This window comes from Euleptes europaea, chromosome 19, assembly GCF_029931775.1.
Source record: "Euleptes europaea isolate rEulEur1 chromosome 19, rEulEur1.hap1, whole genome shotgun sequence".
Classification (NCBI taxonomy): domain Eukaryota; kingdom Metazoa; phylum Chordata; class Lepidosauria; order Squamata; family Sphaerodactylidae; genus Euleptes; species Euleptes europaea.
The window spans coordinates 11,498,940-11,515,815 of NC_079330.1; the positions used below are offsets into that span (position 1 = coordinate 11,498,940).

The window sequence follows — 16,876 nt, forward strand, 5'->3', positions numbered from 1 at the left end:
ATGAAAGCTTTCCTAAAGAGTTCAGATGGTATTTATGTTCTGAGGCCAAAGATAACTACTTTAGGAAGGCATGAAGATTCAGACATTATCCTTAAGGTGATTATATAAGGATTACGGATTCTGCCTATTGCTTCCTGTCACAGAAGTTCTTACGCAGTTTTACGATTTATTTTTTCTTGTGGGGTGATCTTTCCTTTGTTAAGTAATGCTGGGCAGTTCCTTCCTCTATCTGCAAGAAAGGGTTTCTTTGAAGGTTATTTTGAAAGGCTAATCAGGAAATCACGTGCAGTATTGGTTAGCTGCTGGAACGAAGAGGAATGACCACTCTGTTGCCCCTTAATTATTCAGCAAAATCCATTTTTAATGATAACCACCGATAGGTCTGATTTGCCAGAAGCATGGGAAGGGTTAAAAAGATATGAATCCAGTTGCAGTATTATAGGAGAAAATCTTGCTTTGCCTAGCAAAGGGTGCAGCGCTAGCCAGTAGTGGCAAAGTAGCAAATGACAGAAATCTGACAAACATGTCTATCACATTCTGGATCTCTGGTTCATTGTTGTTGGGTTTTTTAAATGCTTTCATTCCTACCATCTGCCATATTAGAAGGGAGATTTACGAAGATCCCCAGGGTGGAGAGACTTTGCCGTGTAACACAGGGGAGCTGGAAACCATTGAGCATGTCTTTTTTAGATGTCCCCTCTACAAGTCAGCCCGCTTCAATGTTATGGACCCTTCGATTAGGGAAATGGGCTCTGATGGTGAGGGTGAATGGACCAAAAGGTTTCTGCTGGGAGACAGCTCACCAATCACCACCCAGGTTGCAATATACTGTGCAGTAGCAATGAAGCTACGTCGCCTTAATGTACTTCCTTAATCTGTGGAAATGTAAAATTGGGTGATTCCTAATTTTGTTGGCCTTGGTTGTAAACATCTACTCTGTATGGTCAGTTTCTGTTTTACCAGGCATACTGGCCGCAAATAAAATTTATTTATTTATGTAATGCTTTCGTCTCACATTTGAACTTGCAGTCTCCACACGTTGACGATCACCATGCAGCCATCGAGTTCACGGAGTCAGAAAATATCTTCATCGTTCGAGATTTCAACTCAGCCCATGGGACATTTGTCAACGATTGCCATATCCAGAACGCAGCAGTAAAAATTAGGCCCGGAGATGTTTTGCGGTTTGGCTCCAACGGAATAGGCTTTGAGCTTATGGTAGAAAGTGCTTCTCAGGAAAAGGTAACAAGCAGATTTAGTAAGGTCACTGCAAAAATAGGGGATGTGGCCCATATCTCGGTGGTAGAAAATCTGCTTTGCATGCAGAAGGTCCCAGGTCCCAGTCGCTGCCCTGTATTCGATACTCAGTCATATCGTCCTTTATTGGCATAAAACCACTATATATATGGTAAAAAAGGTAAAGGTCCCCTGTGCAAGCACCGGGTCATTCCTGACCCATGGGGTGACATCACATTCCGACATTTACTAGGCAGACTTTGTTTACGGGGTGGTTTGCCAGTGCTTTCCCCAATCATCTTCCCTTTACCCCCAGCAAGCTGAGTACTCATTTTACCGACCTCGGAAGGATGGAAGGCTGAGTCAACCTTGAGCTGGCTACCTGAAACCGACTTCCGTTGGGATTGAACGCAGGTCGTGAGCAGAGCTTTTGACTGCAGTACTGCAGCTTACCACTCTGCACCATGGGGCTCCTCATATATGGTAGCATGTAAAAATATAAATATTTGAGATATAACCTTACAAAATGGTTAAAAGACACTTGCATAAAATAGTGTTGTGAGTTAATCTATTTAACTAATTTGTGGTGTTCTATAGCAATCTTTAAAAATTGTGCTACCTTCTCCAGAACATAGGGCGAACAATTATTCAGTAGAAAGGAAGCATTACAGGAATCGGAAGCATTCAGTCTACCTGTCTGCAAAGGGCTTAGTAGTTCATTACGAATTTCTGAATAGAAACTACAATGAAATAAAACACGGACAACTGTTTCAACACAATTGCCGCCACAGGGGCAAAGTTTGTCTGGTTGGGGGATTTTGCTAAATCTTCCATCGAGTATGGCATAACATTAAACCTAGCTAGGGAGATGGCTCTGCAATATTTGATAGTCCAATAGCATTTATAACAGGGTGGGGGGTGAGTTACAGTTAATACAGACTAAGTTTACGGCTTCTGCCGTTGTGTGGCATTTTTCCCACTTCAGGTGTCATGTCCACCGGTGACGCGCCGTGCCGCCTGGCCTGGGCTGCTCCAGATCGTCACAGAGGCAAAAAGCCCTCCGGCAGCGGCGTCTCAGTTTCCCTTCCTTCAGTCTCATCCGCCGCCTCACGCCAGCAGTAGCTGGACCTACGGATCGAGTGGGACTTCGCCGCATCCGCCTCTTGGGAAGAGACCCATTAACGCTTGGGGCAGAGTGGTCGCGTCCCCGTCTTTCTCTCCCAGTGCTTTCAGCAGGCCTCCCACAGATACATTAGGTATGGCGTGATCTTTCCATGGCATTAAAGATCCCCTAAGGTTCAGCATCGCGATCCTAGAAAATGGTTATTATTGTCAGTTTATGTGTGTGTATTAAGGGCCGTCAAGTCGTTTCCCACTCATGGCGACCCTATGAATCAATGTCCTCCAAAACATCCTATCCTTAACAGCCTTGCTCAGGTCTTGCAAATTGAGGGCCGTGGCTTCCTTTATGGAGTCCATCCATCTCTTGTTGGGTCATCTTCCTTCTGCCTTCCACTTTTCCTAGCACAATTGTCTTTTCCAGCGACTCTTGTCTTTTCATAATGTGACCACAGTACAACAGCCTCAGTTCAGTCATTTTAGCTTCTAGGGTCAGTTCAGGCTTGATTTGATCTATAAATCTATTAATTTGATCTATAACTTGATTTGGTTTTTTGGCAGTCCACGGTATCTGTAACACTCTCCTCCAACACCACATTTCAAAGTGTGAGGGTCTCTGTCTTTGTGTCTCTGCTTTCCATCACCTGCGGTGTTATCAGTGAACTCGTAAAAGCAGTTCACACCTTCTGGTTTCAGGCGCCAGGCCTGATGGCCCATGTATCTTCCCCCCCGCTGTTCTTCCTGCCAGTACTCCCTCAGGCCGGTGCGGCCTTGGAAGTGTGATAGCCGCACCAGACTTCCTGGGATCCGTCTGATGTTTTGTATTATGCCAAGCTTGTAACTTCCCATAACAATAAGTGTGAACCCCAGTGCCCCAGTGCCCTGGAGTCAATATATTCTGTAAACCCGTATAGCCCCTCACTTGCAACTTTCTACCTGTGCCTGTCTCATCTCCTGAAGGCTTCAATAAATCTATTGTTTCTGTATCAACGTCTGAGCAACTGATTTGGAGAAGCAAACTCAGAGAGGGGGATCTCTCACATTAAGTTGCAAGTCTTTGCCTCTCGGACTGCAGCTGTACCGCTTTGGACAGAATGTCAGCCGACGAGGACACCACCCCTAACCCCGATGCCCCCAAGGAACCGGACGAGCCGGAGAAGCCGGACCCGAAGGAGGAGGGAGCCAAGCCAAAGAAACCGAAGGATCGCGCCCCCGACCAAGATCGGGACGGACGTCCCCGGGGGCTTACTTATTGGCTGGACTCTCCCAAGGGCTGGTCGCTCTCGCGGACTGCGGCGAAGGATCGCCGGTTGGCCTTCCCCAGCACGGGACTCGAAGGGGACCCGGCCCGCAAAGAGGCCCTCATGGAGGAAGAACGAAAGCAGTGGCAGGAAGACCGCCGGGCTATGCAGGAGCAGATGGAGATCATGCAACGCGTAATGGGTGAGATGGCCACGACCCTAGATGCGCTGAAGTTGCAACCTCCAGCCGGTGCTCCCCCAGACGGGGCGCCGGTAGTTCCGCCCGCAACCCCTGCCCCCCCGGCCCGTCGGGACCTGAAAGTCACGTATGACGGGTCGGGAGACCAGTTGACCTTTTTTATGGTCCAAGTAGACATTTTTATGCGGGAACAAGGCCGTACCTTCGTTTCTGAGGAGTCCCGGGTGCAGTACGTGGCTTCCTTACTGCAAGGGGAGGCGGCTGCCTGGATGGTGTTGCAGTATGAACTCCGCTCGCCGGTGCTGCGAACCCTGGACGAGTTCATGGTAGCACTCCGAAACCGTTTTGAGGACCCGACTCTGGGTGAGCGGGCTAAAGCCTCCCTGATGCAACTGCGCCAAGGGACTAAGTCGGTGGCGCAGTATGCAAGTGAGTTCCAGTCACTGGCTAGCCGAATTCTGGACTGGAGTGAAGCTACCTTGGTACAATGTTTCAGGGAGGGTCTCAACCCAGACCTCCAACATTGGGCCTTCATGCAAGGGAACCCCCCGGATGTGGAAGGTTGGGTTCGCCATGCTGCTGACATCGAGAATCGCAAACAACTCCTGAACTTGTCCAAGCAACGGCTTGGGCGAGACCCCAGGCCCCGAGGTGACCGTGGCCGGGAACTCCGGCAAGGGGGTGGCGGGGGTCTCTCGGCCGCGGAACGCCGCAAGCGGTTCGAGGCCGGCGTCTGCCTGATCTGCGGGGGAAAGGGTCACTTTGCATCGCAATGCCCCTCTCGCTCAGGCCGTCCGACCCCTCCCCGCCAAACCCAGGCCGAGCCGACGAAACCGGCCGCCGACAGCCAGCCTCGCCGCAGAAGTGGACCACTGAGCCGGCGCTCCGGCGCACCCTCCGCTCTCCACGCGCGCCCCCAGGATGGGGCATCCGACTCTACGGTCCCATCGGGGTCCCGGATTACAAATACCGTCTTTGATTCGGACGGCTCCCCGGAAGCCACCACCCCGTCCCCCTCTTCCAGCGAGGAGGAAGAGTGGGAACAGCCGGCAAAAAACGCCGTCGGTCTGCTGTAGAGGGGGCTCCGCAGCAGACCGTCCCTATCGTTGTGCAAGGAGCTCCACCGATGGTAAGCGCCCAAGAGGACAATGTATTTGTGCGTGTTCATCTGTCCCTACCCAAAGGGGGTCCCCCGTTAGAGGTCCCCGCGTTGGTCGACTCGGGGTGTGCCCGCACCATGATAAATGAGGAAACTGCCAAGAAGTTGGGTGTCCGGCGCAAGCGGCTTCCGGGACCCCTCCGTTTTTCCCAAATGGACGGGAGTGACTTTAAACGGGGCCCTGTGACCCACAGAACTGCAGCCGTGATTATGTCCGTGGGGGAACATTGGGAACGGTTGTATTTCACCATCGCCCCTATTGTAACCCCTGTGGTGTTAGGGATGAACTGGTTAAGGGGACACAATCCCTCCATTGATTGGGTTAAACGGGTGCTTTCCTTCCCCGAAAACCCCTGTGGGTTGCATGACAAGGAACGGGTACTCAGAACTCCAGCCGCCGCACTGGTAGGGTCCCCCGCCCCAGTCTCTCCTCAATTACCCTCTGAGTACTCGCAGTTTACTGATGTTTTCGATGTTAGAGAGTGCGACGAACTGCCTCCCCACAGAGAAACGGACTGTGCCATCGAGATTGTAGGGGAAGGCAAACTGTCTAAGGGAAAGGTTTACCCCATGAGCCCTAGTGAAAAGACTGTATTGCGAGACTATCTGGATGTCAATCTGGCGAGGGGTTTCATACGCCCCTCCAAGGCTCCTTATTCAGCCCCAGCTTTCTTTGTAAAGAAAAAGACGGGAGATTTAAGACTGTGTATTGACTTTCGCAGACTGAACGCAGTCACCCAGTCTAATGCTTACCCCCTCCCTCTTATTCCTGACCTTCTAGCACAATTAAAGGAGGGCCGAATCTTCACCAAACTGGACTTGGTAGAAGCCTACCACCGCATTCGCATCAAAGAAGGAGACGAACCCAAAACGGCCTTTTCCAGTTGTTTTGGGATGTTTGAGTACCTGGTCATGCCGTTCGGACTTTCGGGGGCTCCGAGTGTCTTTATGCAATTAATTAATGAAGTTTTGCATGATTTACTGTTTCGGGGGGTGGTGGTATTTCTCGATGACATTCTTATTTACTCTGAGACCATGGAAGAACATGTGCGCCTAGTGCGAGAAGTGCTCCAGCGGCTGCGGGAGCACAAACTGTATGCTAAGGTGTCCAAGTGTGAATTCCACCAGCCTTCTATTACATTTCTGGGGTATGTGATTTCCCACCAAGGGTTGGAAATGGACCCCGCCAAGGTCCAGGCGGTGCGGGACTGGGAAACCCCCACTACCCGCCGCCAACTTCAACAGTTTTTGGGGTTTGCCAACTTTTACCGGAATTTCATTCCCAACTTTGCCCAAGTTGCGCTTCCCCTCACTGCCCTGTTGCGTACCAAGGACAGGGGGGCTAGCGCCGCACTCCCCTCAGCCCGTCTGCAATGGTCTCCCCAGTGCCAGCAAGCTTTTGAACGTTTAAAGCTACTTTTTTCATCCGAACCCGTTTTGGCTCACCCGGATTGCACCAAGCCCTTCGTGGTGCAGGTGGATGCCTCGGATGTAGCCATGGGCGGGGCCCTATTGCAGAGGGATGAGGGGGGACGGTTGAGGCCATGCGCCTACTTCTCCAAGAAGTTTTCCCAGTCCGAAATCAACTGGGCCATTTGGGAGAAGGAGGCAGCAGCGGTCAAACATGCCCTTACCATATGGAGACACTTCTTAGAGGGGGCCGAGCTGCCGTTCGAAGTGTGCACAGATCACAAGAATCTTGAGGCTCTCAAGGGAGCTAGAAAACTCAATGCCAAACAAATTCGGTGGGCCCAATTTTTTGCAAAATTCCGGTTCACCCTCAAACATGTCCCTGGCAAAGAAAATGCCCTAGCTGATGCTTTGTCACGACTTCCCCAGTATCGCAACGATTTCGATCGCCCCGTCGACTCCCTGTTCACTCCCGAACAGCGAGGGGAAGTCCCTGGCTTGGCCGTCACCACCCGATCCCAAGCCCGCCAACCGGAGACCCCCCCTACGCTCAAAGGTATCCCGGAAGCATTCCAACAGCGACTCCGGGACGCCTCCTTACAGGAGGAGGAGCACCATCTCCTCCCCACTGGCTTGGAACGAACCAACACTTGGTGGGTGCAAGGGGGGAAACTATATGTCCCATCTTCCCTTCGCAAAGAAGTATTGGGACTTGTACATGGGGCCAGGCTAGCGGGTCATTTTGGTTTCATAAAAACGCTTCACCTGGTTCGAAGGCAATTCTGGTGGCCCGGTATGAGATCTGATGTAGAGTTGTATGTGCGCAGCTGCCCCACCTGCGCCACAGCCAAGAAACGGATGGGAAAACCCCCGGGGCTTCTCAAACCGCTTGAGAACCCCTCCCGTCCCTGGGAAGTCATCGCCATGGATTTTATCACCGACCTACCTCCAAGTCGGGGGAAAACGGTTCTCTGGGTTATCACAGACCTCTTTTCCAAACAGGTTCATTTCGTTCCATGTGCAGGTCTTCCTTCAGCCCAGGGCTTAGCTAAACTGTTCATCACGCACGTCCTCAGGCTACACTCGATCCCGAGGAAGGTCCTCTCCGACCGGGGGGTCCAGTTTGTTGCCAAATTCTGGCGGGCTTTCCTAAAGTTAATGGGAGTGGAGGAACAGGGCCTTTCTTCCGCCTATCACCCCCAAACGGATGGTCAAACGGAACGAGTAAATGCGGTAGTAGAATGTTATTTGCGTTGCTATGTAAATTTCCACCAGGACGACTGGGTCGACCTGCTGCCATTTGCCGAATATGCGTACAACAATGCGCCTCATTCCTCTACCGGCTTTAGTCCCTTCCAAGTTATATACGGGACGGATTTTGGCCCTTTCGGTTCTGCCCCCGTCTCGCCAGAGCTCCAGTCTACCCCTGATCTTCAGGAGTGGATTCAGGTGGTTAAATCCACCTGGCCATGGTTGCTCAAAAATCTGGAAAGGGCAAAAAGCAAGTACAAGGAACAAGCAGACAAACACCGGTCTCCGGGATGGGAACTCAAGGTGGGGGAGCAAGTCTATCTGTCCACCAAAAACCTCCGCTCTCTTCGCCCCTGCAAAAAACTGAGCGACCGTTATGTAGGACCTTTCCCCATTACCAGAGTAATCAACGAGGTTACCGTGGAACTGAGTCTCCCTAAGACTCTCAAGGGAGTTCATCCAGTCTTCCATATAAGCCTCCTCAAACCTTATGTAGCAGCTCCCCAGTTCCACCCCCCTCCCGCTCATGAGATTCCTACCGTAGTAGGAGGGGATACCCATTTGGAAATATCCAAGGTTTTAGATTCCAAATGGAAGAAAGGGAAACTGTTTTACTTTGTTCGCTGGAAAAACCTTGGCTCCGCTCATGACGAATGGGTGGCCGCACCCCACATGGCAGCTCCTCGCTTGGTCCGAGAATTCCACCTCGCTTATCCCGATAAGCCTCGTCCTCTCGGAGGGGGGCCTTAAGGGGGGCAGAATGTGAGGGTCTCTGTCTTTGTGTCTCTGCTTTCCATCACCTGCGGTGTTATCAGTGAACTCGTAAAAGCAGTTCACACCTTCTGGTTTCAGGCGCCAGGCCTGATGGCCCATGTATCTTCCCCCCCGCTGTTCTTCCTGCCAGTACTCCCTCAGGCCGGTGCGGCCTTGGAAGTGTGATAGCCGCACCAGACTTCCTGGGATCCGTCTGATGTTTTGTATTATGCCAAGCTTGTAACTTCCCATAACAATAAGTGTGAACCCCAGTGCCCCAGTGCCCTGGAGTCAATATATTCTGTAAACCCGTATAGCCCCTCACTTGCAACTTTCTACCTGTGCCTGTCTCATCTCCTGAAGGCTTCAATAAATCTATTGTTTCTGTATCAACGTCTGAGCAACTGATTTGGAGAAGCAAACTCAGAGAGGGGGATCTCTCACACAAAGGCTTACTCCCAGGAAAGTGTCTGTAGAATTGTTGCCTAAATTCCTATGGGGAGGAGGCAGCAAAGGGATGGGGGAAAGGGAGGGAGAAAAAGGAGAACAGGCAGCTGATAGAAAGAGTTGCAAATGAGGAAGGGCTTCCTTGTAGTTGGGCAGGAGGAGTGGAATTGGCTATGCAGGGAAGTGGTGAGCTCCCCCTCACAGGCAGTCTTTAAGCCGAGGCTGGAAGAACCCTTTTCAGGGATGCTGTAGGCTGATCTTGCACTGAGCAGGGGGTTGGACTAGATGGTCTGTGTGGCCCCTTCCAACTCTATGATTCTGTGAGTGAGGGGTTAAGCCGCACTTGAAACAAGAGGTAAATTTTGAGGAGGGGATTGGAAGGCCGAGAGAGAGGTGGCACCATGTAATTCACCGTGCTAAATTTAATTCTGCCTACAGCCACAAGGGATTACTGTAATGACATAAGATCTGGATATTTTAATATTTGCATGGATTAGCTGTAATTGATCAAATTAGCATATAATTTACTTGAACCCAAAAGGTGCCAGCTGCAGCTGCCAAAGTATTTTATACAAATAAGAAATGGTAAGAATGCATAACTATGACGTTTTTTTTCTTCTTCCTATATTGCCGTATTCAGACACAAAGAACAAAATCAAGTCTTCCTTTGAAAAAAACGGCTCTACAAGGCCTTGTGATCCTGGGCGATCTCAGCACACTTTGTTGTACATTATATAGTACAGAATATAATTGTGAGACCGTAGTTATACAATGGCACTTCTTTAAAACAAAAACCCACAAATTTGCTTTTTTTCGTTTCCAAAGAGGTCCTCCCCATTTTGGAACTGTATTGTTCCTTATCACCGTTGTGGGATGTTTCGATACAGAAGCAACAGAGACCTTAATGAGCACTTGAAACCAAGCAGCAGAGATGCGCATGTGTGAATAGTAATCATAGCGTCCTCTCAATTTTTCTTTTAAAAAACATTTTATTCTTTTGTACCATTTTATTCTCTTCCAGGAAACGGAGCTGCTACTGGTTCTTTACCGAGTACCCATTACACTGACTCATCTCCCAAGGAGAAGGTGAGGTGACAGTCAGCTCAGTTCTGTGTGCAGTTACTCCAGTCTAAGCCCACTGAAATGAATGAGGTTAGACTGGAGTAACTCTCCTTAGGATTGCACTGTATGTCTGAAAGTAGCCGAGACCCCCCCCCCCCCAATACTCATGGCAGTGAAGTCCACTTAATAGTAACCAGGCATCTCATCGCACCCATTGCAGGGATGTCAGCCAACTAAACAGACAATTTCTTCCAGCCTGTGGCTTCTCACATTTCCGGTTGGATGCTGAAGTGTTCAGTTAAGAACAATAGAAAAGCCCTGCTGGATCAGGCCAGGGCCCATCAAGTCCAGCAGTCTGTTCACACAGTGGCCAACCAGGTGCTCCCAGGAAGCCCACAAGCAAGACGACCGCAGCAGCATTATCCCGCTTGTGTTCCACAGGAAATTCAGCCTGCTTTCGATTGGGGGACCAAAACAGAAGTCTGTTTGGAGCACATTGTACTTGAAGGTCTCTGAGATATTCCTCTATGTCTAGGATGAGCTGTCGAAAATGGAAAGCGAAACTAGTCGCCTCTCCAGCAACGAAGGGGAGTCCAGTCGCAAGGATACGGTGATTGCAAATCTTCAGGACCAGCTTGCAGTGATGACGGAGAAAATGGTGGAGGCTCTTGCCAGGAAAGATGCTATGTTTAATCAGAAGCTCCGGACTCTTGGCCAAGACATTGAAGCAAAGACCGAAGAAATTAAAGCTTTGAAAGAACAGGTGTGTGAGTGGGGCCGGGGGGCTTCTCAAGGGGTGCTGTCAGAACTCTCCTCCTCCCAGTTTTTCTGTGGTGTGTTACTTCCCCAAAAGTTCTCTCTCTCCATCTTGTCCTTCCTTCCACCCAATTGTGGGTACCAATCTGTCTATTAATCTCTCTCAAAAGCAGCTTGGGATTCCTTAATATTTTGCCAGGGAGTAGCTGTGTTTGTCTGTTGCAGCAAAATAAAACAGACGTTTTGCAGCACCTTAAAGACTTAACAAAATGTGTTCCAGCATAATCTCACCTCATTGGGAGGTTTTCACAGGGTTGCTTCAGTGTTTGACTTTCCTGGCCCTTTTTTACATGCCCAGGGTAACGCCGATCGCCACTTTGGGATCAGGAAGCAATTTTACTCCAGGCCATATTGGCCAGGTATCCTGGAGTATTTTTTTTGGGGGGGGGCACCTTCTGGGCATGGAGTAGGGGACACTGGGGTGTGGGGGGGAGGTAGTTGTGAATTTCCTGCATTGTGGACTAGATGACCTTGGAGGTCCCTTCCAACTCTATGATTCTACCTCGTAGGTCTTTTCAGCGAGGCTTCAAACTGTGCAATGCTTTTTTGCTTTGCTCGCCATAGAAATTCCTTAATTTAATCCCAACCGCCCTGACCGCCCTGTGTTTCTCTTTCCTTGGCCATAGGTTTCCCACCTGCAGCAAAACACGAGTGAAGTCCTGTGCCGTTCCCTTTCAGAAAGAGACCTTCAGATTGTGCACTGGAAGCAAGAGATTGAGAATCTGAAGAAAAGCAATTCTCTGACTTCAGGTAAATACAAACAGCAAAAAGCTCTCTGGGTATCGCTTGCCTCTTTTTTTTTATTCCCTCCGTTGCTTATAGCGCATGTGTCTGAATAAACAAATGCTTCCGGGTTATTAAACATACATCTCACGTTTTCTGTTGAGAGGTTCTCGGGAAGACCAAGAGCTGCTTAGTCTCAGCGTAACAATTTCTTGCATCCTCAAGCAAACCATCAATTCAGCAGGAGCTGCAATTCTCAGTTGTTGGGTTAGACACCTCCTTGGACTCCGCCTAAAACAGGGGTGGGGAACCTTTTTTCCACCAAGGGCCATTTGGATATTTATAACATCATTCGCGGGCCATACAAAATTATCAACTTAAAAATTAGCCGACCAAGCCCCAAGCAGGCAGCTGCCCCAGATGACACCCCCTCTGGGCAAGCAGGCAGGCATCCAACTAGTGGCGCAGGATGGTCTTTTGCACCAGCTGGGCGTAGCTGTCCAGCCGCATGCCAGAGTTGCTCCTGCTCCGCACGGGCGGGGCTGGATTCTACAGCCGGCTCCTGCTACATCCGCCTGCAGGGATGAAATGAGGACACGCTGGCTAAGAACTCAACCCCCCCCCCCCGCGCGTGCGCATTCTGGCCCTGCCCCCTTTAACCCCTTCATTGTCGCCACTTCCACCCCCAGCCCACTTGTAGTACAGAGGGAATATGTTCCTCCATGGCCCAGATGGGAAAGGGTTAACACAGTTTCTTGGGCATTCCTAGCAGCTCCATAGCTAACAACCCTTCTGCAAGAGGGGAAAAAGGTTCCTTTTCTCGGCAAAACAAACTCACATCCACCTTGAATAGAGGCTATTCCTGTCCGTGGGAGGGGGCGTATCACCAGATCCTTCTGAGCTAGAGATCTGCCAGGACCCACGAAGCGCCAGACCAAATGATTTAGCGGGCCTTAAACAACCCCCGGGCCTGATGTTCCCCACCCCTGGCCTAAAGGATTTAACACTTACACACTCTTTTGTGATTATTGTTTTCTTCCTCCAGGGCTGGTGACCAGTTTGCAAAAGGACATTACATCGAAGGAGCAGAAGATACAGCAGCTGAAAATGGATGCCGAGAAATTAAGGCGAGAGAACAGGGAAAAGGACAACCAGCTGGCGCATGTCTCCGCCCAGGTTGACCATCATGTTTTTCCCACCCTACTTGGACTGGGGTACTGGAGGGACTTGTACTGGAAATTGCAAATTTTTTTTGGCCAGTCTTCCAACCCCTTGTAAAATTAGGTTTAGGGGTAATGCTCATTCCATACCACGTAAGGCGGCAACACAACGATCAAATGCCAGTGGCTTCCCAGTTTTTGTTCCAGCTGTTCCTAACACTGAGTTTTGTATCTTACCCCAAAATATGGGCTTGCATCCTATGCTTTCCTTTGGCTTGTCTGATCCGCCATTACATAAGAACATAAGAAAGGCCATGCTGGATCAGACCCAGGCCCATTCAAGTCCAGCAGTCTGTTCACTCAGTTGCCAACCAGGTGCCTCTAGGAAGCCCACAAACAAGATGACTGCAGCAGCAGCATTATCCTGCCTGTGTTCCACAGCACCTTATATAATAGGCACGCTTCTCTGATCCTGGAGAGAATAGGTATGCATCATGACTAGTATCCCTTTTGACTAGTAGCCATGGATAGCCCTCTCCTCCATGAACATTTCCACTCCCCTCTTAAAGCCTCCCAAGTTGGCAGCCATCACCAAATCCTGGGGCAAGGAGTTCCACAATTTAACTATGTGTTGTGTGAAGAAATACTTCCTTTTATCTGTTTGGAATCTCTCACCCTCCAGCTTTAGCAGATGACCCCCACGTTCTAGTATTATGACAGAGGGAGAAAAGCTTCTCCCTGTCCACTCTCTCCATACCATGCATAATTTTATAGACCTCTATCATATTTCTCCTTAACCGCATTCTTTCTAAGCTAAACAGCCCAGAGTGTGTTCCTCCAGCACATGGTTCATGCTGCCCCGTGCTTCTCAGAGGAAGGTCAGAACAGAAATGCTGAAGATGGCAACCATGGATCACAAAGTGCCAACCAGTTAAGCAAATCATCCTGATACCTTAGGCCCGGCCCACTTTGGGCTTTAGGGGTCAAAATCCGCATTTTGGAATTGCTCCCGGGAACTAACTGAGGTCCAGTGTGGCTCTTTGTGCTCAAGTGCCATGAGGATATTGCCAACGCTTTTCAAAGGAGGTGGCACGTAGAGGGCATTAGAGTAATCAAAACTAGGGATCAACCCAGGCATGTATAACGGTCACCAGATCGAGGAGGGGTACAGTTAACAGGGTAGTCTGAGTACATAAAAGGCAAGCCTGGCAACAGATGAAGCAGCGGAGCTAGACCCAGAACTGCCCTTGGTACAAGCGCAACCCACAGTGTTGATAACTGTAGCACTGCAACATCAACTGTAGTTGGCTATGCGCACATTGCTGTTCTTTTCACATCAGCAGTACATGATGGAATGAGGAAAGGTTGAAGGAGCTGGGTATGTTTAGCCTGAAGAGAAGAAGACTGAGAGGTGATATGGTAACCATCTTCAAGTACTTGAAGGGCTGTCATAGAAAGGAGGGTGCCGAGTTGTTTTCTGTGGCCCCAGAAGGTCGGACCAGAAACAAAAGCGTTGAAATGAAATCAAAAGAGTTTCCATCTAGGCATTAGGAAGAATTTTCTAACAGTTAGAGCGGTTCCTCAGTGGAACAGGCTTCCTCGGGAGGTGGTGAGCTCTCCTTCTCTGGAGGTTTTTAAGCAGAGGCTAGATGGCCATCTGTCAGCAATGCTGATTCTATGACCTTTGGCAGATCATGAGAAGGAGGACACCTTGGCCATCTTCTGGGCATGGGGTAGGGGTCACTGGGTATGTGTGTGTGGGGGGAGTAGTTTGGAATTTCCTGCATTGTGCAGGGGGTTGGACTAGATGACCCTGGTGGTCCCTTCCAACTCCATGATTCTATGGAAACATTCTATTCTATGGAAACATGCTTGTGTACTGCAGTAGCTGGATGTTATAAATGCTTTTAAGAACTGGGTGCCCCAGTCCTGCATTTTAAAACGTGTTTTCAAATATGTGCTTTATATTTAGCGTTGCTTGTTTTGTTTGTTTGTTTTGTCGGTCAAGTCACAGCTGACTAATTGCAACCCCATAGGGTTTTCAAGGCAAGAGACAGTTGGAGGTGGTTTGCCATTGCCTTCCTCCATGTCACACCCCTGGTATGCCTTGGAGGTCTCCTGTCCGAATACTAGCCAGGGTAGCGGCTGAGAGTGTATGACGGTCCCAATGTCACCCAGCAAGCTTCCATGGCGCAAGTGGGGATTTGAACCTGGGTTTCCCAGATCCTAGTCTGACACCACCACATCATGCTGGCTCTCTTTAGCATTGCTGCAGGTGCCTTTTCCTGTTTCCTTTAAATTTTCTGAAGCTGGGGGACATTGGTCTCTCCTGCAGAACTGCATATTGGTTTGCTTCCCATCTGATCTTAGGAGCTAGTATAGTATAGTGAATAAGATCTTGTTTTCCCCTTCCTTTGCATAAGTCTTGAATATATAAATCTCCAGGGCTGGTTGAAGGCACTGGCTATTTATTAATCAATCCACCTTGTTTATTGCCTTTATTCTGAAATAAGCCTTTTGCAGCTATAGATCTTTGGAGCAACAATGAGAGCCATTCTGGGTATCATGCCAACGCAATAACCTCCCTCTTGCTTGATATCTGTTTTCCTTCATTGCCATTCCTTACAGTGTTCTAGAATTAAAGATGAAATGAAGCGTCAATTCAGAGAGAGAGAAGTAAATGCCTATCAGAATGTGAGTTAGCGTTCAGTTATCTTACTCGTTTAGCATGCCTAACAGCAGATTAAAAAAAAAAACTGCCTCCTTGGGAGAAGGATTTTCTAACATGTTAACCCTTTAAAAAAATAGACTGGATCTTGAGTTGTCACTAACTTCATTACTGTTTTGAGAACTGTTAGTTTTGTAGGAAAGCTGAGGCTGAAAAGGGCCAGAATGTCTTATAGCCCCCTAACCAAGACTGCATGTTTCTGTCTTACTCACTAACCTAGAAGTTGCCTTACACTTGCGTGAGCTCTCCCCACCCTGAAACTGGTTCTCTTTTGTTTGGTGTCTTCCAGCGGGTCGCCGAGCTTGAGCTGCAAGTAAAGAAAGCGGAAAAAGAAATACAGAAATGCCGCGCCAAGCAGGAAACCTTAACCAAAAGCCTGGCAGAAAAAACAAAGGTAATTTGGTCCATTTTGCTAGAAATCCCTTGTCCTGAACGGTAGCGTATGAGTTCTGTCCGATCAGAAGGGTTTACCATTCCTCGCTGTACAAGACTGTTCCTGTCCAAATACCGTAAATCAGCTTTCTTTTGTCTATTACCAAGTTTGGGTTTTCTGTTTTCAGTTCCTGCCCCCCCTACTTCTCAGCTGGCCAAAACTAAGATAACATGCACGTGTAGCAATAGGGCACAGCCACTGTAAAGAGGATGGAACTTGGAACAGGAGAGGGCTTCCTGAGCAGCAGTGTGGAGTGTCAGCTGCCCTTCTTTGCAGCGTCCCGGAAGAATCCTGTCCCACCAAGCATGGGATGAGCCTTTACTCAGGTCCTGAGGCCCGTGGAATGGCCCACACGAAGTCCTTGGCTCTAGTTCACATATGTAGGTGTGCTGCTGGATGCGTTCAAAGACCAACAGTTCACAAGCAAAAAAGAAAATAACATACACATAAAAAAACCAAAATATCTAAGATAACATTCATTTCAGTTTTCACATTTAAATAAAGAAAGATACAAGTTAAAATTTTAAAAGATAGTACTATGGTGTAGTGGTTAAGAGCCGTGGTTTGGAGCAGTGGATTCTGATCTAGAGAACCAGGTTTGAGTCCCCACTCCTCCACATGAGTGATGGACGCTAATCTTGTGAATTGGATTTGTTTCCCCACTCCTACACACGAAGCCAGCTGGGTGACCTTGGGCCAGTCACACACTCTCAGCCTCACCTACCTCACAAGGTGTCTGTTGGGAGGGGAAGGGAAGGTGATTGTCAGCTGGTTTGATTCTCCCTTAAGTGGTAGAGAAAGTCGGCATATAAAAACTCTTCTTCTTAAATGCCATAGACAAAATGCCATAGACAAAAATGTTGCAACCTCCAAGGACATGTTTGGATCAATATCTGCTAGTTGCTTAGCTACAACTGCTGGACGCAGCTGTCCATAATCTTCCAGTGCCCCTGGTGTTCGCTGGTTCCCTGCCAGATGGCGAGGAAATCACAATCAAGCAGCCCTCGAAGTTTGGCTGCATCCAGCAGAGGGCAGGCTTGCCTGAAGATGCCAAAATGTAACACATAAAAGAATTAGACTGACCAGGCTAGTTCATATCAAAAGGATTTGACTCCATGACCAGTGACAGGGAGGTGGGC

General features: G+C 49.1%; 1 protein-coding gene across 1 annotated transcript in view; it reads left to right on the forward strand.

Annotated features, from left to right (window-relative positions):
- FHAD1 (forkhead associated phosphopeptide binding domain 1) overlaps window positions 1-16,876 on the forward strand; it is a 42,024-nt gene continuing 25,148 nt past the window's right edge. The window contains exons 1-9 of the mRNA XM_056865362.1: window positions 1-96; window positions 1,030-1,242; window positions 2,222-2,492; window positions 9,837-9,901; window positions 10,413-10,640; window positions 11,320-11,443; window positions 12,462-12,592; window positions 15,205-15,270; window positions 15,594-15,698. Of these exons, the coding sequence (XP_056721340.1) occupies window positions 1-96; window positions 1,030-1,242; window positions 2,222-2,492; window positions 9,837-9,901; window positions 10,413-10,640; window positions 11,320-11,443; window positions 12,462-12,592; window positions 15,205-15,270; window positions 15,594-15,698 (1,299 nt within the window). The remainder of the gene's footprint in view (window positions 97-1,029; window positions 1,243-2,221; window positions 2,493-9,836; window positions 9,902-10,412; window positions 10,641-11,319; window positions 11,444-12,461; window positions 12,593-15,204; window positions 15,271-15,593; window positions 15,699-16,876) is intronic.